The sequence below is a fragment of the Triplophysa rosa genome, linkage group LG9 (genome assembly GCF_024868665.1).
Source record: "Triplophysa rosa linkage group LG9, Trosa_1v2, whole genome shotgun sequence".
NCBI lineage: Eukaryota > Metazoa > Chordata > Actinopteri > Cypriniformes > Nemacheilidae > Triplophysa > Triplophysa rosa.
Genome location: NC_079898.1, coordinates 13447633 through 13469399, shown reverse-complemented (window position 1 = coordinate 13469399; position 21767 = coordinate 13447633). Strand labels below are relative to the sequence as shown.

Here is a 21767-nt window from a genome sequence, read left to right as displayed (position 1 = left end):
GAACTTTGGGTTAAAAAAATACAAACAGAAGGCTTCAACCTTGGTTTGGATGTCTCTTTCAGTGTCCGGTTTTTAATAACATGCTGTTGTTCCTCTAATCCTATTAACTGAGGATATATTTCGCCTTAAATCACAACTCTCTACTGCTTTCTCTCCCTTTCATTCTCACCCAGCGTAGTGCAATGCATTTAAGCTGTGTTTGTCTAGCGAGTTTTTCGCCAGCTTAACTCTCGACAGTTTAGTCAATAGGCTATAATGAAGGCCGCTTACATGATTGTGTCAGCTCATTCCCAGAAATGCCGGGATGCCTATAATTCGAAGCAATGGCTTTCAGCCTGTTGATTTATTGATAACAGTGATTTGAAGTTTTTAATCACAAACACAGGAAATGACAGGAGACGCAAGAGGGTAAACAGAGTCTCTAGATGAGAACATCCGCCTGAAGGGGTTTCTTTTGGTTCCTTATGGATGCTGCTTTTCTTGTAAGCCACCAACCCCAAATCACTTCATATTAATACGCTTTTGTAATCTATATTATACATCGTGGAAAGTTGAGTGGTGATGCTCTGTAAAGTAAATGCCACACTTCTGCAAAAGATCTGTATGGGGTCCAACTGTGTCCATATGCTTCTCACTGTCAATTATCATCAATTTTCCACATCGCTCCGTCCAGGCTCAAATGTCAAGTAACTAATCTTCATGATGCGGAGGAGATGCACCGGAATATCGGCCAATAACTGGTATCGGGTCAATAAAGGCAATTTTCACACTATCGGCCAATAGTTTAAAAACAGCCAATGATCAGGGCCGATATATTCTGTCAATCAAAAAACAGGAAAACGTAATGAATGTGCGCTCTGTATGTAGAAAGTGTTAAGAAACACTACCAGTTTGATTTTCATTATATATTAAGTATTGCATTGTCTTGTATAGTATTATATGAATGTATAACTTTCAGAAAGTTAAGAAATATTCATTTAAACTTCAGAAACAGTATCGGCAGATATCACTCTGAATAATCAGCAATCGTTATTGGTGCATTTTTCCTAAAACTAATCCAATCAGAAATGGGCTAGTGTCTCTTTAAGGACGCTAAAATGGCGAGACTGTATAAAGAGTGTTTCGTGCATCTGTGTAAATAAAAAAACCTGAAGTTAAAGCTGAGGTGGGTGTTCAGGTGGATCAATACCAAATATAAATGCTTTGATGAAATCATAAATCTCTCGCCTTAAGCGAACGCATGGAACCTGGGCGGGATACAGAAAAAGTATTTGGCGTTAAAGTGAAAGCATACAGCGAATGAGAGTGACAGCCTAAAAGCTACAATTTACTAATAAAAGTTTCATTTAAATAGGCCTGGAGAGCGGTGAAAGTGAAGATAACCATTAGTAAAGAGCATGCGGTTTTGAAGTGGCAGCTTGATGAATGCGAGTCCTGGCATCTGCGGACACAAAAGTTCAAACCCCACCAGCATCACTTTTGATTAGATGATGGCTAAACAAGAATAGATATAAATCACTTAGTAATGCACCATGATTCCAACATTTACATTTTTAATACAAATGACTGTTTCAGGGCGGTATGGCCAAGTCTCTGTTGGAGTAATACCACAATACTATATTCTGTAAGTATTCAGCAGCCATACACTGTGTGGGGGGAAGTGCATTTCCAAATCATAAGTTATCCCATGCAAGAACCATTTATTCACACTACATCTATACTTTAACAGAGAACGATTTGGCATATTGTAGCCTCACTGGAGCAACTTGCAGTTGTTGATGCCTAAGGGCAGAAATGCTATAACGTAGTAGAGAAACTGTTATAATTAGAGGCCACAATTGCTGCTCTACAAAAGATTTAAACCAGTGACCCTAGTATGTATAGACACAAATGCTTTTCCAAATCAAGTCACTGACATGTTTCTGTCATAATATTTGCCATGCATTGTGTCCTAATTCCTTTTATTCTATAATCTCATAAGTAGCCGAAAAAAGTGCCCACAATTTATGCACTAATGCAGCTGTTTAACTGACAGATGAACTTATTTCACTTTTAACAAACATAGATTGCTTTGACAGTTTGCTTTTAATCGGACTTTAATTAGATCATAGAATACCTATCCAGCTGTTTAATGACTATACTTCTACCATTGTGTGTATATAGTAGATGTACTGTGGCCATTCCAGTCCAGTGTCTGATGAATTTCAACAAAATCAAACCTCAGGAGTGACAAAGTCATCCAACAGTAATGTGAAAGACTGACAGCATGACAAGACACATGAAAATTTTGATAAAAATCCAGGTAATCACATTAAAATATTTTTTAACTTTTCCTAAATACATGTAGAAAATTACTGTTGTATTGCTTAAAAGTGAATATGAACTTGTTTTCTTTGCAATATTTGAGGTCTGAAAAAATACAGAGCATCTTTTCTGTTCTTTTGACCCGTTTCTCCACTTCTCATTTTCTGCAAATAAATTCAAATAGAAACAATATTTGTATTTGAAATTTGATAGATATATTGATAGTAGTTTACAGAATGAAACAAAAAATATCATTTTACCTATAAATAGTAAATAAAAAATGTTTTGAAATGGTCTCTTATTTTTTTCTCCGGCTGTACAGTATATGCAAAACATATCAAACAAACTATATGTACATATAGACTGTGTTGTAAGCCTCTCCCCTACTATTGTTCCATTGCACTTAATTCACATTTTATATGCAACTGGGTTTTCAAGCATTATAATCCCACTTATAATAATTTCCTCATAATAACGCATAATGCTATACAATTTCTAATATCAAAGTAAAATGCAATAAACAACATTTTGATTTTACACTATGAGGCACACTTTAAGAAAACTTGCTTTCATCCCACAAGATCATTAAAATGTTGTATTCAGAGACTCCTGCTGAGTTAAAACCAACACAAACCCTCTTCCCACACAGTATGCGGTCTTTCTGTCTGTCTTATCTGTCTTTTTCCTTATCTCTCTGACCCTGAGCATTACACGCTGAACGTTGTGAAACCACGAATGACTCGCATGCATAAACACACAACACGTCCAGATCATGTTTGTGTTCGGTAAATCAGTATTGGAAAATGCCACTGTAACAACGTTCAATAGAAGGGAAGGAGGCGGGAACCGGCGAACATTTAAACAATAAACTTTAATCAAAAATAAACAAACAATAATACGGAAGTAAAAGGCCGGCAGCCACCTCACGGTCGACTGCCGGCCACACAAACATAAATAAAACTTAACATTTCCGGGCCCGGTCCTCTCTCGTCGGCAGTCCCGTCGCTCGTCCTCTTATGCTCCCTAGCTCCCCGTGAGGCATGCGGGACCGGTGCGCGTACAGCTGATACTCATTATCACTCACGCCACCGGCCCCGCCTTCCTGCCCCACAGCTCTCGTCCCGCCTTCCTCGCTACAGCCACATATACTTGTCTTATATTCTTAGATATCATTATCATTAAAGAGATTCATGTTTGTGGCGTGGGAAGTCATATCCATGCCGATATTCAACACAACAGTACACTTGCTTGTTTACAAGATTCTGCAAAATGTTGCTTTCAGCAAAAGCCCTGAAAGAGTTTTCTGAAGTGCGAATAGAAGTTGTTCACCGAGAAGAACTCAAGTGTTTTAAAAAGCAGGGATCCCTGAGAGGCGTTCACATCTGGAGTTAAACATAGAGTAAGGTTTACTTGAGCCAGCGAGCAGAATGAGGCTAGAAGCAGTGACACCATCTGTGCCCACCGTGCCCGGATATTGCTAATGTATACCCTTACTTAGCACGGGTCAAGATGTTAACATGAACAGGGTTAGAGGGCAAAACCCTAGAATTTTTTCTGGAACCACTTTCTTCTTACATTCTTGTCCACTCGGTCACTCGGGTTCTCTTGGATTTTGTTAAAAACGATTTCCTTTAGTAAAGTTCAGGACTGAACATCCTCGAAGAAACAATGTTCCTCAAAGATTTACAACAGTAATACCCGAGGTAGTCTCACAATGACAAAGCACGTCTCGCAGCTGTCAAACGTCCTATCAACATCTCATTTCCTCTCTACTCCTCGCTCTAATGAAGAATCCAATTAAAGAAAATAGTGAAGCGTGCCACCAGCCTACAAATGTGATTATCACATCCAGAGAAAACCTCACCAAAGAAAGATTCTACTTTAAAGGTAAAAAAGGGTGACTACAGTTTCATTACGGCATCCAATGGCTATAAAACAGTAGGAACAAAGGGAACTTATGGCTTGGCCCTGGTCAAGTAAAAAATGCATTCCCATGAGTGCGTGATGAAGGAATAGTGTTCTGTTAATATAAATCAGTACTAAAAGTCGTTCTTAGTCTAATAGAATGAGAATGGATGTTTTATTTTTGCATGATTTAATCTATAAACCATGGCATTCACGGCATGCAGAAGCACGCACATTTTTCAATGAACTACTCATACGTCACACAGTATGTGGTCAACATTCTCTTTCCCCACTGCATTGCAGACGATGTTAAACATTAAAGTTTGCCCTTGCTTAATATGTAATTGACTTCACACCTGGCCAAATTGCATACAAGATATTTACTAGAACATTTATCCACAGCACACCAGATGGACAGACATTACCAATGGATGTACATCTTGAATGAGGCCTGCTGAGCTTCTAGTAAGAGCACAAAAGCAATTACACACGATGATAATGGCAAAGGGCATACAACCAACAGGACATTTGCTGCTGAACAAAAACAAGCCAAACAAATGAACTGTGTATACATCTGCTGGTGAGATGAGGCTATTAGTGAACAAGAAAATGTGCAAAAGTTCCTTCTGTAAACTATTTTAAAAACTGTAACAGATATTGCAGCTGTCCTTCTGAAACCTCGTATCTCCTTAATTCGGAGGGATGCACCAATGCCATTTCTTTAAAGACCGAGTACAAGTACCGATATTTTTTCCTGGTACTGGCAGATTCCGATTTTTTTGTGAGATGGCATTTTTTTCAAGCACACACCAGTGAGAAAAAATTTATAATTTTATGTGCTTGTCACAAACTTTCAAAGCACAAATTTCAGTCAGTTCTTTCAGTTATGTTTCGGTCTTTTCTTTCGAGGTATCGGTCATAAGCTTAGTATGTGGCCCAGTTTTGATACTGGTATCAGTGCATTCCCTAATATTTCGTGATTTTCATTTTTTGCCTTAAATCGTAAAATTTGAGTCACCCTTTATGTTTGTCACTGGGTTTTGTAAATATCAAACAAAACAAAAAAGTAAAAAGTGCTTCTCAGCTTTTTAAATGATTAAAGTGTTTCCTGAAAAACAGTAAACTTGGACATCCGAGATTATACGCTTTTGTGTTTAGAGAACAGCTAAATGGAGTGCAATAGAATGCAAAAGGATGCGGATGTCTAGACATGTTTTAAAAGTTGCCATCTTAAAATTGCAAAACAAGAATACTACGGACAAAGTTCCGGTGTTGTAAAAGGGATCGATTTAACACTGAGCTTTTTCCAAGAAGGTGTTTTTAATGCAGACTGTCACACCAATGAAGTCACTTAAACACTGCAAATTTGCTACAAAACTACAAAAAGTACATACAAATTACATTAAAATAAATTTGTCCTCATGGTAAATTCCTACAATGTAAATGTGCGGTCACACTTGAAAAAAAGTCAGGGGAATTGGACACTCATTCAACCTGACCTGCACCACCAGAGAGAAAAAATACTTTTTTTACCTCACATAATGTTTGAGGATTATAAAAGCTTTAAAAATAAAAAAATGACTAGGTAACTATCCGAGAAAAAAATACTCTTTGGGCAAACTGGACTGAGTCACTATCTATGCTCTATTACCCACAGTTCTTTAGGTACTGTAGTGGGCCTACAGTATAGCAGATGTCAGGCATCTTCACCACATAGTGCTTGATAAGGGGTGAGAAATAACACGGGCGACAAAGTGCGCATACAGTATGGCACACACTCCTCAACTCTGTGTAATGCTCTTCAATTAGCAAGGCACATTTAACATAGCCCTGTTTAAATACTTCATCTATTGAACCTGTCAGTTAGTTGTGCTTTTTAATTACCGGCTGATCCAGAAACAGAATGAACTGTAGTCTTAATCAGCGTGTCAGTTCAATAACTCCTCCATTACTCAATGAAACAAATGTGGTCTCTTAGAGGAGAGTACTACCAATTTATGTATTAATTTTAATCTTACCAAGTTATAAATTATGTTCAGACTCTAGTCGGAGAGTAAATGTGTTCTATGGGGAATCAATGTTTGATTCAGCCCTTGAGTTTCAGCATACTTTCCACTTTTACTCTGAATTCATAGCAGAAGTTTCTTGTCACTTTCTAGTGAAGGTGGAATTATATTCACACTGTTTTACATGTTAATGAGCAGACTGTAGTAAAAGGTGTTTTTGTTGAAACTTGCATAAACGTATCGAATTCATAATTAAACACTATGAATAAATGTCATTTGTCACAGTGGAGAACACAACAGATAATGACTTGGAACTATGTAGAGCACACATATAAAAACAAACCTGACAAATTCAGATTTTGGCTTTAAAGGTCCGGTGTATAAAATTTAGCGACATCTAGCGGTGATGTTGCAAATTGCAACCAATGGCTCACTCCACACCTTCCTTTTGAAGCACTACGGTGGCTGACACAGCACTAAGATGTCATGTTTTCGCTTCCTTGCTGAAGGAGATACCGTATTTACAAAATGCGCTCTGTAGAGAAGTTTGTCAGTTTAGGGCTACTGTAGAAACAACATGGTGAATTCCATGTAAGGGGACATTCGGTGTATGTAGATGCTTATTCTAAGCTAATAAAAACATAACGCTCCATTATGTAAGGTCTTTATACACCTCTGAAGACATAGTTATGTATATTAAATTGCATTTCTGTCAATAGATCCTCAAAAAAACACACAGCACCTATAAAAATTACTTAAAATTGACTACATACTATATACTGTATTCTCCTTTTCTGAGAGATTTCAGTCTTACATGTTACTGCATTTCTACCTGGAAAGATATGAGGGCATGATTCTGACCTATGCTGTTAAATAAAGTGATGGCTTTCACAATCACAGCACTCCAGTTTCAGCTACACTGAATATCTGTTAAAAGATACAGGTTAGACTTTAGCTGCTTGGTTTGAGGATAAGTTTTAAGTATACAGTGGCGTCAAATCAGAAAACGTGTTTTGTTACCATCAAAATTCATAAATCATTTGCCTCGGCATAAAATGCAAGACACAAAGGACTGTGCACAGGCATTCACTTCTAATCTGTTGCCATTATACATGATAATATGTCCAATAAAACCTTATTAAGCTCATTAGCTGCATTTGCGGTGTGCGTGTGTACCTCCAAGAGTGATTTTTAATGAGACCAGAGATGGAACAACAGGAGAGCAGAGAGACTGAGACATCATGGCAGCACCCACTGTTGGTTCAGGAAACTCATGCATATGTGATAATGGATGTTGATCGAGCCAATTATGTTCTATAACGCACCAATCTAAAAAACCGAGCGGGAAGACACTCAAATATGTGAAAGAGAATGAGAAGCCATAACCCAAAGCAATGGCATTTTTAATGGAAAGGGTGCAAAAGCATCAAGGACACCGGTGACATTTAAAATTAGGAAAACACCGGGGGAGGATGCTTTACTGAGCGTCGGCTAAGTGTTGAAATGCCAGCATTTCTGCTGCCAGAGTTTTTCTTTTCTTTCATATTCTCCACTTTGAACCAAACCAGCTGTGACACTGCCGTTTGCACCGCTCACGGAGCAGTAAACGCAAGATGATTCAAACGCCTAAGGGTGGATTTGACTCATAAATTAATCCAAAGGTGATTGAACATTACGTGGAACAGTCTGCAAAGGAGCAGAAAACAGACTCTGACCTCTTCTTTCATTTATTTATATGTTGACTACGCCGATTACAGCGTGAAGGAATAATAGCATATTAGATGTGCTGGTATATTTACAAGTATGTTGCAAATGTCATTGCACCCACTGTTAAAACGTTTACGTGATAGTTCACCCATAAATTAAAATTCTGCCATCATTTACTCATCTTCTTGTCATTTCAAACCTGTATGACTTTCTCTCTTCTTTAGTTCAGTTCTAAAAAAACAGTTCTTGTACATTCAAAACAGTGAGCGTTTGGTTGTAAATATGGATAAAAGAAAAGCAAATTAAAAATAAAATTGTCTCCATCCATCTCTTTCCACTCCCATGAGTGAGTTGTCTGTATTGAGGCAATTTGAACTTTCAAACCTCAGCTCCATGCCAAGTCTACAAATACTAGCTACGACTAATTTGACAGTCTTTTAAACGAAAGTTTTGTATAGTCCACTAGTCTAGAACTAAGAATGGCCCAGAAGGCAAAAACTTTGCGTAGGGCATATGTAATACATTTTAAAGACTAAAGAATTTAGGCTATTAATAAAACTGTTCATATCCAATATTCAATGTAGCTAAAACAGGCATATGTGTTCCACTTTCCTTACCTTATGATCATTAATATTTCTGCATTTGCTGATGCGCCAACCCTGCTGGATCATTTTAGCGATGTGATGAGCATTTGTTTGCTTTGGCTGGTCTGTGCATGGGCTTAAAGTATGCACAGTAGCTTATATAAAATCCTTTTTATTTTCTCCTTAAAGTCTATTGTTTTGGACTCTAAAAAGTTCAATTAAATTTTAGTAAAAGTATGTCTATTACACTGAAATCATGAAACTTAAAATATTTAACAACAATTCATTAAAAGCTTAAAATGAATGTTTCATTATTCGTTTATTTAAATGATGTTGAATGAAAAAAACATTACTTTTTAATTATGTCGCAATTTAAGTAGCCTACAAGTTATAATTAGGGTTGGCCTATAGCCTATCAACAAACAAGATAGCCTACATTATATTATGTTTCTATTATTCACAGTATAAAGCAAAGCAATGTGTGTAAACAAAAAAGCGAATAGAAAGCAATAAACAAAAAGTACAGAACAATTTGATCTCGCGCATTTGATCTCGCGCAGAGCGAATGAAAAGGCCGCTAATAAAGCATGCTGCCCATATTTGCTCATTTATAGAACATACAGTACATAGGCTAAACACTCGAGTCAGAATGGGATTATGATTATGATGTTAATATTATTATATTCTTGGATGAAAGTCGTCTGAATGTTTGTGAACAAAACTCCATCTGAGGAATCTGCGCAAACTCTGCAAGGGCACACAGATAATAGTGCTAAGCGATCATGTTTATTCAAGCGTTTTTTTTGTGATAAACATTATAATCAAAGAAATTTCAAAGTTCTGTGAATCTAGAAGCTGAGACATTCTCATCTCAGTTTTATTGAGTGTGCTCAAGATGCATTCACCGCATTTAAAGCTCATTCTGCCATCAAATAACGTCAATCCTTCTTTCGTGCATTTTAAATAATAAAATATTGATATTTATTATTAAGTAATTGTTAACATAACTATAGCTTTAGATTAGGCTTTAGAAATGCTCATTTCGGTTAATTTCCCTAACCGAGAACCGTCACTCGTTATCCGAACATTAACCGTTAACCGATAAGATTATAATAATAAATTGGAATTAAAACAATACATGCTGCGTCTCATTTCGAAGGCTGCGTCCTCCGGAGGTTGCGTTTGTCCGCCGCATACGCCTTCGCATGCGACATCCGGAGGACGCAGACTTCGAAATGAGACACAGCTACAGTTGACGAGGGTCTGTGACACGTTAAATATACAAACATTTCTTTCCCTGATTTATTTTAACATCCAAACAGCAGCATAACGAATACATCACCTGCACCTGCATTCATATATTATCACATTTTCACGAACCTGGCGTATTGGACAATGGAGAAAAACTAAAATAATATATAAATCCAAAGCATAAAATAAACAGGCAAGAAAAAAAAATAATTAATTAACAAAATATGACAAAACGAAAACACAGAAGAACCGGCAAAGTTTATATCCGTCAGAAAGTTTTTTCATCAAATAAAAATAGCAGGCCTACCTCAATCCAAAGCTTGGAGTTTTTATTTAATAAAGTAACATGTTTACGTGTTGTGGTGACAGTCTGGAGCTTGTTGACAATTAGACCCGCGGCAGAAAACACCATTTCACTGATGGCACGGATGTCCCGGGAATGTAGAGATAACGCCTCGGGAAGAGCGTCACATTTGCTTTCCACCAGCCAGTCTTAGCTAAACATATATAAATCTGATCTGCTATACCACCCAAAATACAAACATTATTTTTTACTTATTCATATTTCACATTCGTATTTTTACGTCACGTCTAAAAGAAGGCAGGGAAACCACCGGTCGCGCCGTTTTCTTCTCCAAAGCGCACGGGCAGCCGATGCTAAGCATCCATGAGATAATGATGGCTAGCACCGAAATTCCCTTGCAGTAGCTCCGCTATGAGCTTTGCTGAGCCGTAGACACACCGGGAAGACAGAAAATGTCACAGCGCATTGTGAGCGCGATTGTCCCGTGTCTACATTTAAAACAAAGAACTTGAGCAAGGCTGGCAGTGGCACTCCATTTGGAGGCGTAAAGCCCTGACAAAGGTGGCCTCAACAATCAGATTAATTACACGTGTCTTGCGAGTGATTTGCGTGATCGGATTTTAATAAAACGTTTCGGAGGGCATTTACACCTAGTCGCACACGTCTGCATGCTCCGTGAGTTAGTGCTTAGCATGTTTTTCTTTCACCATACAGAAAACTAAAAACATGTACGATTTAATAGTCATTTAAAAACGTATTATTAAATTATTTTTATTATTAATATTATTAAACTTAAAATAAACATACCTTTTAAATCTTTTAACTTATAGTATTAACTGGTCAAAATTTTAACGATCAGTTAACGGTTAAACGGTCAATATGAGCATTATCTACTTTTACGTTTTATGCCTGCATTCCGCTTCCATCCGCATTTCCGCATGATGGCTAGACCCCTTTCTCGCTGACGTTACGCATACTAGCTTGAGGCAAAACAAAGGGAAAACTGGAAGCGGCCAATACAAACCAGCACAGATTCGGCTACATAAGGAGTTTAAAATATCATCTTGCTGTGTTGTTGTTTAGTGCCACAATCGACAGAATACAGTCTCCAATTTGATATTTTAACACATACCCCTGCCATTGTCAAACAAAAAAACTGTTGACAGCTGTAGTTAAACACAATAAAACTAGTGGACTGAACCGAACGATCATTAAACATGCTCGCATTTCACTTCATAACAGTAACCTAAGATTAAAAAACTACTGTCTTTTGTTGGTATGTGTCTAAAAATATCTCACGTATGCCTAAATCATAAACAGGGGAACAATGTTATTTTTCACATAGCGTTAACTTTTGAATGCATAGCGTATGCTCGCTAACTTTGTTAGTTATACAACTAGCAGTTAACTATCGGCCAGAAACTAAACATAAAAGAAACTGTTTGTCATCTCTTTTTCTTTAGTTGTCACAAGTGTATTAGTATAAAGGGAGAGGGAACAGTGAGAAGGCTCGTGTTATGTATCAGGTTTGTGTTCAAGTAAATGCATTTGCTAACGTTTGCCACTGTTAGCACACGCAGGCATCTATAGACGTATACGCTCTCAGTTCAATCTTTACTGTAAACACTTGGTTTCTCTGTCTGGTAGGTGTAGATGTCAGGCTACTTAACTGGAGGTAATCTAGTCAGTTCATCTCTGGATCCATTGAGTGAGCGCGTACAGGTCGGCCAGATTCCTTGCGTTAAAGTAAACTTTTAAAAAAAACAATTGCGGTCCTAGACAGTGAGTGACATTACATGTTCAAGTTTAATCCGATTTTTTTCGCTAGCATTAGTAATGTGGTCAGAGGGATCTTTCTGCCTCCAGCTAAGCTCCACCCACCAAAATGTGTCACAATGTTTACTAAAAGGAAAGGCGTCTATAAGAACCCAGTATACGCACAGGCCTGCCTCCACGGGGGGACAGGGTGGGCTTATCAGCACCTTATCAGAAGCACCTTATCAGAAGCTTTGCCCACCCTGTCTCCACCCAGAGCCTTTGAGAGAGAGGATCTGTGAACCGCAGTTGCTGTGAAAAAACTGTTCCATTGCAGTGAACGGACTTGGCATTCACTGCGACTCTCTCTCAGCAACTCTGCGAGTCCTGCACGGGTCCTGTTTGATAAACCTGCAGCCACAGTAATTAAAAGAACACCCGACCCGACATCCGACAGCAGCACTAATTTAATTCGGCACCAGTTTGACAAAAATGCCGCGACCCAAACAGCACCCGCACCAGCTCAGGTGAGTCTGGCTACTGGATCCGCGTTCCACCCGCTTGTATTATTTCCCGACCTGCACCCTAACCCCAAATAACACATGAATAATTATTACACCCGTTACATCAAATATTAGCGGTTTACCCAACAGGTGACGGTTTTGACACCCTTCTGCCGAACAATGCTTCATGAGAGGAAAAAAACGTACTTTTAGCTCATGAAAAGGCAATAACACATGGACTGGACATGGATGAGTTTGTGACAGAATTCTCTAAAATGAGCAGAAAGTTAATGCTGTGAATGCTGTCTAAAGTTAAATAATTGTAAAATGTAAAATAATGTGAATGTAAAAAAAATATATGTAAATATATACATAAGAATGTAAAAAAAAATGTTACACAATATTAATACTAGACGTAAGAATAATTCAAAAAGCTAAATAGTTATTTTGTAAATAGTTATACTATATAAAAAATATATACAGTTAAATATATATATATATATATATATAGGTTTTTTTTTTCAAATATATTGTTTTAGAATGTAATTTAAAAGGTTTTTAAACGAAACATTAAAATGAAAGTCATTTAAATTATAACATTTTGTGTAATTTATTTGTGTAATCGATTGTTATTTTCAATGTCGACTAGTAGGAGCTTATCATTTAAATGACTAGTCGATTAGTCTAATCCCTAATACCAATGCCCTTGAGCCTCTCTATCAAAGCATACATCAGAGAGGGGTTCCAGCTGTGGGGAGTATTGGACAGATTACTGCCAGGGACCCTTTATAAAAATGATTGGCCTTATATGCTCCGTATGCTCCGTCCATTCCAAATTTCCAAGCACACAAAGTTCTCCATTGAGTATACTGCTTCAAGCAAACTATTAGCCAACCCCTCTATTCTTATAATCCCTTTTAAATCTTCACTTTTATTTCCTTTTCTTTCTCGACTCTTCCAGCGTACACATACGCGAACACAGGGGCGTATCTAGGATATAAAACCATCAGCGGCTGAGCCTAAAACATTAGGGGCTAATGTAGGGAACTTGGATTGGGTTGGTAGGGGTATTTTTTTCAAGGAAAATACGCTTTGCATTAACTTTTTTATGCAATATAGTTTATTAGCAGACACAAAATAATCACATACATTTAAATTTATTCTTCTCAAGGAAAATATGCTTTGCATGAACACATTTATGCAATATATTATCAAACAAAAAAATAATCATATGTAACTTTTACATCTGACCCATTTTTATGTCTAGCTACTTATGTCTACTGCACTTCATTCTCTTGTGGACTTTTCAAAGTTCTTTATGATTCTTTTATCCATGTATTTTTCCTGTTCATTGTTTTGATGGTGGAATCATCACAGAGTATCTTCGAGACTTGACTTGAGCAAAAAAAAGCATATGGTATTTCACGTTTATAAGCTATAATAATGCATGAAATTAACAGTCAGTCCATTTTTTTCCTTGTTGTAAATTGTGTAAATATTTGTAATGTTTTTTACAACTTTAATTACTTAAATACTAAAAGTATTTATATGAATAGAAATACTTAATAACTATAATTGATAATGCTTAACCTAATATAAATAAAAAATGAAAGGTTTTAAAGTACATTTTTAAGTAAACACAAACAGCCAGTGGCCTGATAACTGCTGGTGTGACTGAGCTGCTGGCACTTTACGACTTGCGGTAAAGCGCGGATCCAGTGATACATGTCCCAAAAAGTTTCTCCCAAAAACTGTTTGTTTACTTCATACGCGATTGTGTTTAAAAAAACTCGATAGACATTTTGACATATTTTTCCATTCAAGCAATAAGCCTGAAAGACATAAGATTCGCACGCTGATGGGAAGCATTTGCTCAAGGATCAGTCACGTGGTGTGTGTGCGTGCGTGCGTGCCTGTGTGTGTGTCAGACTCGGCGCGTGTGGGAGAGAGGCTGCAGTCAACATCGTGTACACAGCGTCAGCAGCAAATTTTAAACGTCCAGTTACTGAATTCCTATTATTATATTTTCAGGCCTAGATAGAGCTAGCCAGGCTAGAGCCCCGAATAAATTGTGCTAGCGACGCCCATGCGTGAACATAAAACATGGAATGGATCACTATATCTACCCCACATGAATCTCTCCACTTTCTTGCACTATTCCAAAACAATGTCTTCCAGTCTGACAACTCGCTGCCAATCCATCTTTCATCTTCATTGCTCTATAAACCCTCAGGTATTAACCAGGCTCTACTGACTTTTCTCCACACAGAGAATATCATTCCTTTGTACCTGATGTGTTAAACACTATGCTTCAACTGGATAGATACTCAAATGCAGCCAGACCAGCAATTTGCAACATTTTTTATTGGTAGATAAACAATTGCCAAAAATATTGTGAATAAAAGCCACAATAATATTTGCTATTTCACTTGAATTATTATAAATTGCTCAAACTAAGGCAGAAGATTAAAGAGTACAACAGATGTTTGTCTAAAATGCTTGTTTAAAAAATGATAATATCACTCTAGTATATTTTTATGTGTTGTCTGTCACAACATATTTCTTGAGTGTTTACTTCTTATAACATTAAGCAGAGACAAACCTCAATTTTAAGGATTCTCCTCCATTCTGGCACTTTTATGAGCTGTTACTGTTTACTAAAATAGTTCCCTTTACAGCTGTGTAAAAATCTAAATTAAAACTATAACTCACATACTCATGACAGGCAGAACAGCATATGGACAGAATGACTTAGGGAAATACACAGTAATGGTCAAAGGCTCAATATTGAAAATCCTGGCTTCATTTCTAACTCTGAACAAAAGTATTTTTATGGTAAACACATCAAAAATTTACGGTATAAATGAGTTTTACAAGCACTATTTTCACATTCCTTGGCAGGATGACAGAATCATTTACCATCACTATTTAAAACGTTTTTAAATATTCGTCTCTAAATGCCCCTTGGACTCCCATTAGTATAAACAATCTAAGTTATTAAGCAGTTGGTTTCAGATGTGACAAGCAAGTTGGCACAGGCCCCAGGTCTCCAAATTCAGACATTCAGACAGAGAACATGTTGTCCGACTACCGAGAGCCATTGAGAGAGAGAGTTGTGTCAACTCCGTTGACTCCAATGAAACAGTTTTTTCACAGCAATGGCGCTTCATGAAGCCTCTCAATAGTTCCCGGAAGTTACTAGTAACGCATGGAGCTGCAGCTAAACAGACCAACTGAGGTTAACTTTTAACTCGTTTAAAAGTCACTTAATGAATAAAAAAAATGACAGAAACATTTAAAGAGAAAACATAACTTCCTGGAACTATCTGAAGGCTCCATGAATCACGTGACACGTGGAATTTTAGAACTTCCGTTTTTGCGACTCTCTCTCTCTCAACGGCTCTGCGACTACCAAGCGTCTCTGAACACAGCCAGCCATCACCTAAAATCCTTTTCTCATAGCATTTTTAAATCATTTTCCACGTTCAAGACTGAAACGTGACTACAACAAAACTTCAAGCACATTTCTGCCACATTGTTATAGAAACATTATCTGGCGGCGCGTGTGTGAACCGGTTCAAGCAGCAGCTGTCCTAACACAACAACTAAAACGCATTCACATTTGTCTCTCTGCCAGGCTCACGCAGCTGATTGCCTCTGACTGATAAAAACTCTGATTTAGTGATTAAAACTAGGAAAATATATTTGTCCAATGTTTCAAGCAGGTACATTTGCATTTTGTCTTATACATAAAAATCATTTAGTTTGAATGCTACTGTTTCTGAATTGTCAAATCACTCCAATTATTTGAGTAAGCATTACATCGGCATAATAAGTGTCATAAACTACTTCAACAAAGTTACGAACAGTAACTTGACTAAATGAACAGTGAAGGTTTGTAACACAAGACAGAAAAGAACTACTCCTAGCTGGCAGTCCCCTGGCTTGGTATTAAATGCTTAGTAATGCAAAGCTGTGTTTAAGCCGCTTTTGTGCAGATATGCTTAAAGAACAGGATAGGAAATCTTTGTAACACTATCTTCCCCTTTATGAACCTCTTAGACTCCAACAAGAGAGCTCTCATTAAAAGCACATTCTCACTCAAAGATACAATGAACTAAAAGACTTCACAATCAAATGGAATGAGTTTAGTTAAAGCATTTGTCATCAATGTGTACTGCAATAATTAATCCTCACATTAAACAAATGAGCAATTAGAGGAGAAAGTCATTATTATGATTTAATTTGTTTGAGCGAGCAGTCCTTTGAGGCATGATTTAATGTCTAGGTAGATTTCCAGAGTGAATATTCATGAGTCAAAAAGCAGTGCTCCCTCTAGTGAATTGTTTGACAAGTGTTCCATGCTTTTACAGCCGACATCACACTAATAAACAGAACTCGCTCCTAATAAACATTAATGCAGAAAATGTCAACACATGCACCTACAATAGGATCTGTAAACTATGATTTAAGGACTTGATATAAATTAATTTTATAAACACTTCTCGTGTATAATAAGTTGTTGTTTTTTTCACTTGACTTATACGTGTCACTTTTTTGTATCAAATATATTTTGAAAAACATTGGCAACTAAACAACACTCACTGGACCCCAATGACTTCCATTGTATATGGACACAAAACCATTAAGACATTTATGCTGGAAAACTACAGTATAGCCTATTGCTCATTGCTAGTTAATGTTTGTTAATGCATCATTTACTAATCTTAACAAACACAATCTTATTGTAAAGTGCATGTTACCAAAGAAAGAAATAGCACAATTTTAACTGTTCAATAATGTTCAATGAACATGTTCAATAACGGGTTACTGAGATTAATAAACAGCTATGAGAACAGTTACAGAATTTCCAAAAAAATCTAGCATTTCTATCAAAGTTTGCTTAAGACTGGTGTGTTGCAACTTGGTCAACACACTGAAAGTACATATGACGCAACAAAACGATTTCCCGTAAAATGAAGATTAAGAGTTAAGTATCATACAGATCATCATCATGAAAGCTACAACAATGAGCAAAACATGGAAGCAACTTTTCTTGGTCTTTGGTAAGCTCCGTTTCTTTACAGAGTGCATGCATGAGAAATCTCTAGTGATTTGATTCTAATCTCTCTGTGAAGCATCTTTATTTGAGATGTATTTATGGCTCTTCGACAGCATTTCTCTTTACTGAGTCTCAAGGCCAGGGCAAATCCTCTTGCTCCTCCGCTGATTTCTCTTTTGACCAGCTTCATAAACAACTTCAGGTATCAGCATTTTATCTACAGTTAGTTTATCAAGTTTACAAATAAATGTGTCCTATGTTGTGACAGCAAAAATGTAGAAAAAAACTAACAAGGAGAATAAATCTCTTTTAAGAGAGAGGTGTTTTATTTTATAGGCTTAATATAAATATTAATAATATAAAAGAATTTATTAACAGTTTGTTTTCAATTTTTTTGCCGTCATACCATAGTGTACTTACTTGACAAATGCCCAGCATCACAATGATTACAGTGAAAATGCTACTCTGAAGGTTTACTTAATTTTACACGCATCTCTCTATATCCAGAACACAAAAGACTGCTTGGAAGCTACATCTGAAAAGTGGACAACACACCAAAATGCAGATTTTTTTAACCAGCTACTCACGTTGACTGAAATTATCCAGAAACAACAAAACACTGGTAAAACAGCTGCTAAATTATAAAACCATTGTCATTATGCCTGGCAAGTTTAGTATGGCGTCCAAGTATGCAATATAGGCTAATACATGTACATGACTGTAAGACATCAATGTGAGTTTATTAAACAGAGCTTAAACATTTCTCTATATTCTACCCATTTTCACCGATCTGCGTATAAATAATACACTGTGTTGCAATATCGTGTAATACATACCCCAGAGTTCCATTCGGTGGAGAGCATCTATTTTAGAAATTACATGAAAATGAAACATTTAAATAATTAAAATAATACCATTAGGTTTAGGGTTTGGGTAGATGTTATAATATGCACGCATGCTAACATTAGGTTTAGGGTTTAAGTTAGGGTGCAGGTTAATAGGACAAATTGTCATTTAAAATGCACCAGGGCTCCAGACAAAAAATCATTGGCTCCTATATTCGGATTTACCAAACAATCTTCTTTATGGTTCTACTCAAGAAAAAAGTCACCTACATCCCAGATGGCCTTGGGGTGAGTAAATAAACAGCAAATTGGAGTTTTTGGGAGATCTATCCCTTTAATGCAACTCTTCAGCACCTCACTGTGCTGATAACTAAACAGCGGCTCCATTGTGGCGTAATGCCGCAACTGCAGCTCCAAATGTCAGTCCATTTAGTGCACCTAGTGTTTTTGTAAAGACACGGAGAGCAGGTCACTGGCGTGGAGCGTGTGGGAAAAAGCTGCATTTAATTTTCAAATGAATAAATTTGTGTGTGGTCGGCAGTGGCAATTTCCGCAAAAATATCACTCACAAATTAATATTTTTGGTCGTTTCGACCATTTAATGCTCAGTCTGGAGCCATGTGCATGCACACTAAAATTGGCATATCATATGCACGCAAAAATTGGCGTATTGTATGCACGCATAATTAAATTTGCCGTACGTATTACACGATATTGCAACAGCACATGTTATTTATACGCAAATTGATGAGAATGGGTTTGATAATATTAGTACTGAACAGATGTTCCTTACTTTGCAGAGTTATTGAGGTTACTGCCAGCAAACTGTTCTGTTCCAGTAGTGCCCAGGGATGGAGGCCTGCTGTGTGTGTCTGCTGAGAATAACATCTACTGTAAACCAATGTGCAATGCGGTAAGCTGCGCTTTGGTCTAACTTGCGTAAACTGCTATTGCAATTTCTCAAGGCACATTGTATGTTTATAAGCATTTATTTTCCACAAGGCATATTAGGGCTGCACGGTATTTTAACCGTGATAACGATTTATTAACCGTAATTAAAATTTTGAGCAAAATAATCGCGATTAACATTTTACCCATGACCGTGCAGCCCTAAGGCATATTTAAAAAAACAATATGCAAACAAGTTTTTTTCTATTCAAATAATCACATATTATCCTAGTCTTTCATTAAGAGTGGAACAGAGTCAGACACAAAAATACATACAAAATAGTATATTAAAGTATTAGCTTATTATAAAATGTCAAGCAGCTTAGTGTGCAAATCCATCCTCCAGGTACATTACAACCAAAGTGCACAGTTTATATTGTAGAATACAATGTCATGCAAATGTAAGAATTTTCTGAAAGTAAAACATTATGCCATTAATCGAAAATAAGGTCTGAAATGCAAGTTAAATGCTTTAAAAGTACGTTGGGACACATGAACACACCTACTGATTCATCAGCACCTCCCAGTGGACAAACCTAGTTATTGACACAAAGCTTCAAAATCCAGAAAAATGTTACAATTTATTAAACAGCTACACACATCATTGTCCCGAGAATTAAACGAAATGTCTTTCCTAAAAATTCAATCAAACAGGGTTATGATTTCAACCTCATAAGAAGATCAAGACTGTACGAGAAATGCGGCGCTGCTTCCCAACACAAATGGACAACACAGTACATAGGTGGCAACAGGCTGGCTGACTGCACTAGTGAGTTCTAAATTCATCTCAGATGCAAATCCATTTCAGTTTGTTGCTATACATAATGACGTTCACCATACATTCTCTACTGTAGACCTCTCCAAATATGACACTTACCATTCAACTTAACTGATACTCTGTTACACAGCATTTCTTGACAACCAGAGCCATAACATCAGAATTTTAAATAAAGATGTGTTGAAATGCTGTGGAGTCCCAAAGGCCCTATTCTATCACTAAAGCGAGAGGGGAAAGCATATAGAGATCATGCACAACATGCTGAAATGAGAACAGCTATCACATTTTTACACACATTTTTCTCTCTGCAGAGTCTCACATAACGGTGGCTGGCGCCCCGTCTGCCTTCTTTCCTGAGGGCAAGGACTGTCACAAGACAAAGAGCAATGAACAACTAATAAGGAATATCACAAACATCTTTCGTTCAGAGCTTATTAAGGTCTTTAGATTTAAAGGATTAACATCCTTTAATTCCACCTGCCTTATCTGTGGTCAGAACCAGAAATAAGAGGAAATGAAGAGATCCAAAAGTGTTCCACATTAAAAAATAATGAATGATTCAACATGTAGAACAACATCTGGTTTTATGAAACTATATGTGGCTTGAAAAAGAGCATTTAAGGAAATTAACACTTACTTACCATTACCAATAAAAATTAAATAATCAAATTAACAGTGTGTCAAGACAAAATGCAAAGCACTAAAGCAATGCTACTACAATACAAAGGCAACCACATTCATTCAATAACAATGCAAATGCTATAGCAAAATAATGTATCTTCAAAGTAAAGTATAGATTGTCATGGCTCTGTCTCACTTAGTCATGTTTTTCTTGGTCCTGTGACAGTCATGACAAAGCCTTTGTTTATGTGTGGAGAGAGACATATTGTTGTCCTTTTGACAATAATATGCGTTCTCTCCAGTGTCTTGTCATTGGCCCCGCCCCTCTGGTTTCATGTATTGCTTTCCTTCCGTGTCTAATGTTTCCCACCTGCCCTCGCTCGTTATCCCTCGTTTGTCTTCCCTATAAGATGTTCTCATGTTTCATTGTCTTGTGCTCCTGTATTGCGTTCGATACGTTCCATGTCTCCTGAGCTTTCTTGTTGTTTCATGCTTGTGTTCCTGTTTAAAGTCTCCGTCAAGTTTAGTAAGTTTTTAGTTTAGTTTTGTCCAGTTATGTTTAGCGTTGTTTAGTGTAAATCAGTCTTCGTCCTGTTCATTTTTCTTGTTTTGTTAAGTTTACCCCATCGCGGGTTTTTGTTTCGTTTTTGGTTATTTAATAAATATTCCTGTTGTGTTAACCCCTCATCTGCCTGCGCTTGGGTTCTTCTGTTCCCTCATCATTCGTGACAGAATACACGAGCCAACTACGAACCCAGTAGGCAGCATGGGCACGAGACGGTCCCACCAGGCTCGCCTCCTCTGCGGCATTCGTCAGGGGAACGATGACATCGAGGACTATCTGGATAGGTTCCTGGATGCCGCAGAGGAGGATGTCTTCGGGGAGGAGGAGGTGGCGGTGCTTTTTAATGCCGGTCTCAGGGACCCCCTGTCGCGGGCGGAGATGCGGTCGTTGAGTCCGCTGGACTTCGATGTCGTGTGGCGGTACGTCATGAACCGACCGGAGTCCAGGGTCTCAACACGACACTACCACTCATCTCCGCTGGCCGCCATATAGGAGGGTCAGACCCTGCAGATCGGGGTTATAGGCATCGCCACACCGCTCTCCTCACCCCCTGCTGCCTCGCCACCAGTCAGCCTTGGTGTTTAGCGGGGGAGACGTGAGTCCTGGGGGTCCACCTCCGAGGAGTCCCA

The 21767-nt window shown here is 37.6% G+C and overlaps 2 protein-coding genes across 2 annotated transcripts in view; one reads left to right on the top strand and one right to left on the bottom strand.

Moving 5' to 3' along the window:
- The window catches only part of ccdc172 (coiled-coil domain containing 172), a 96700-nt gene that overhangs the window by 65107 nt on the left and 9826 nt on the right, over nt 1–21767 (bottom strand). The window lies entirely within an intron of this gene.
- si:ch1073-126c3.2 (uncharacterized protein LOC555816 homolog) lies at nt 17286–21169 on the top strand. Its single transcript, XM_057342720.1, has 6 exons — nt 17286–17385; nt 17495–17583; nt 17889–18003; nt 19027–19139; nt 19829–19943; nt 20264–21169. The coding sequence occupies exons 1-6, from the start codon at nt 17334–17336 to the stop codon at nt 20458–20460; spliced, it is 681 nt and encodes a 226-aa protein (XP_057198703.1). The 5' UTR covers nt 17286–17333; the 3' UTR covers nt 20461–21169.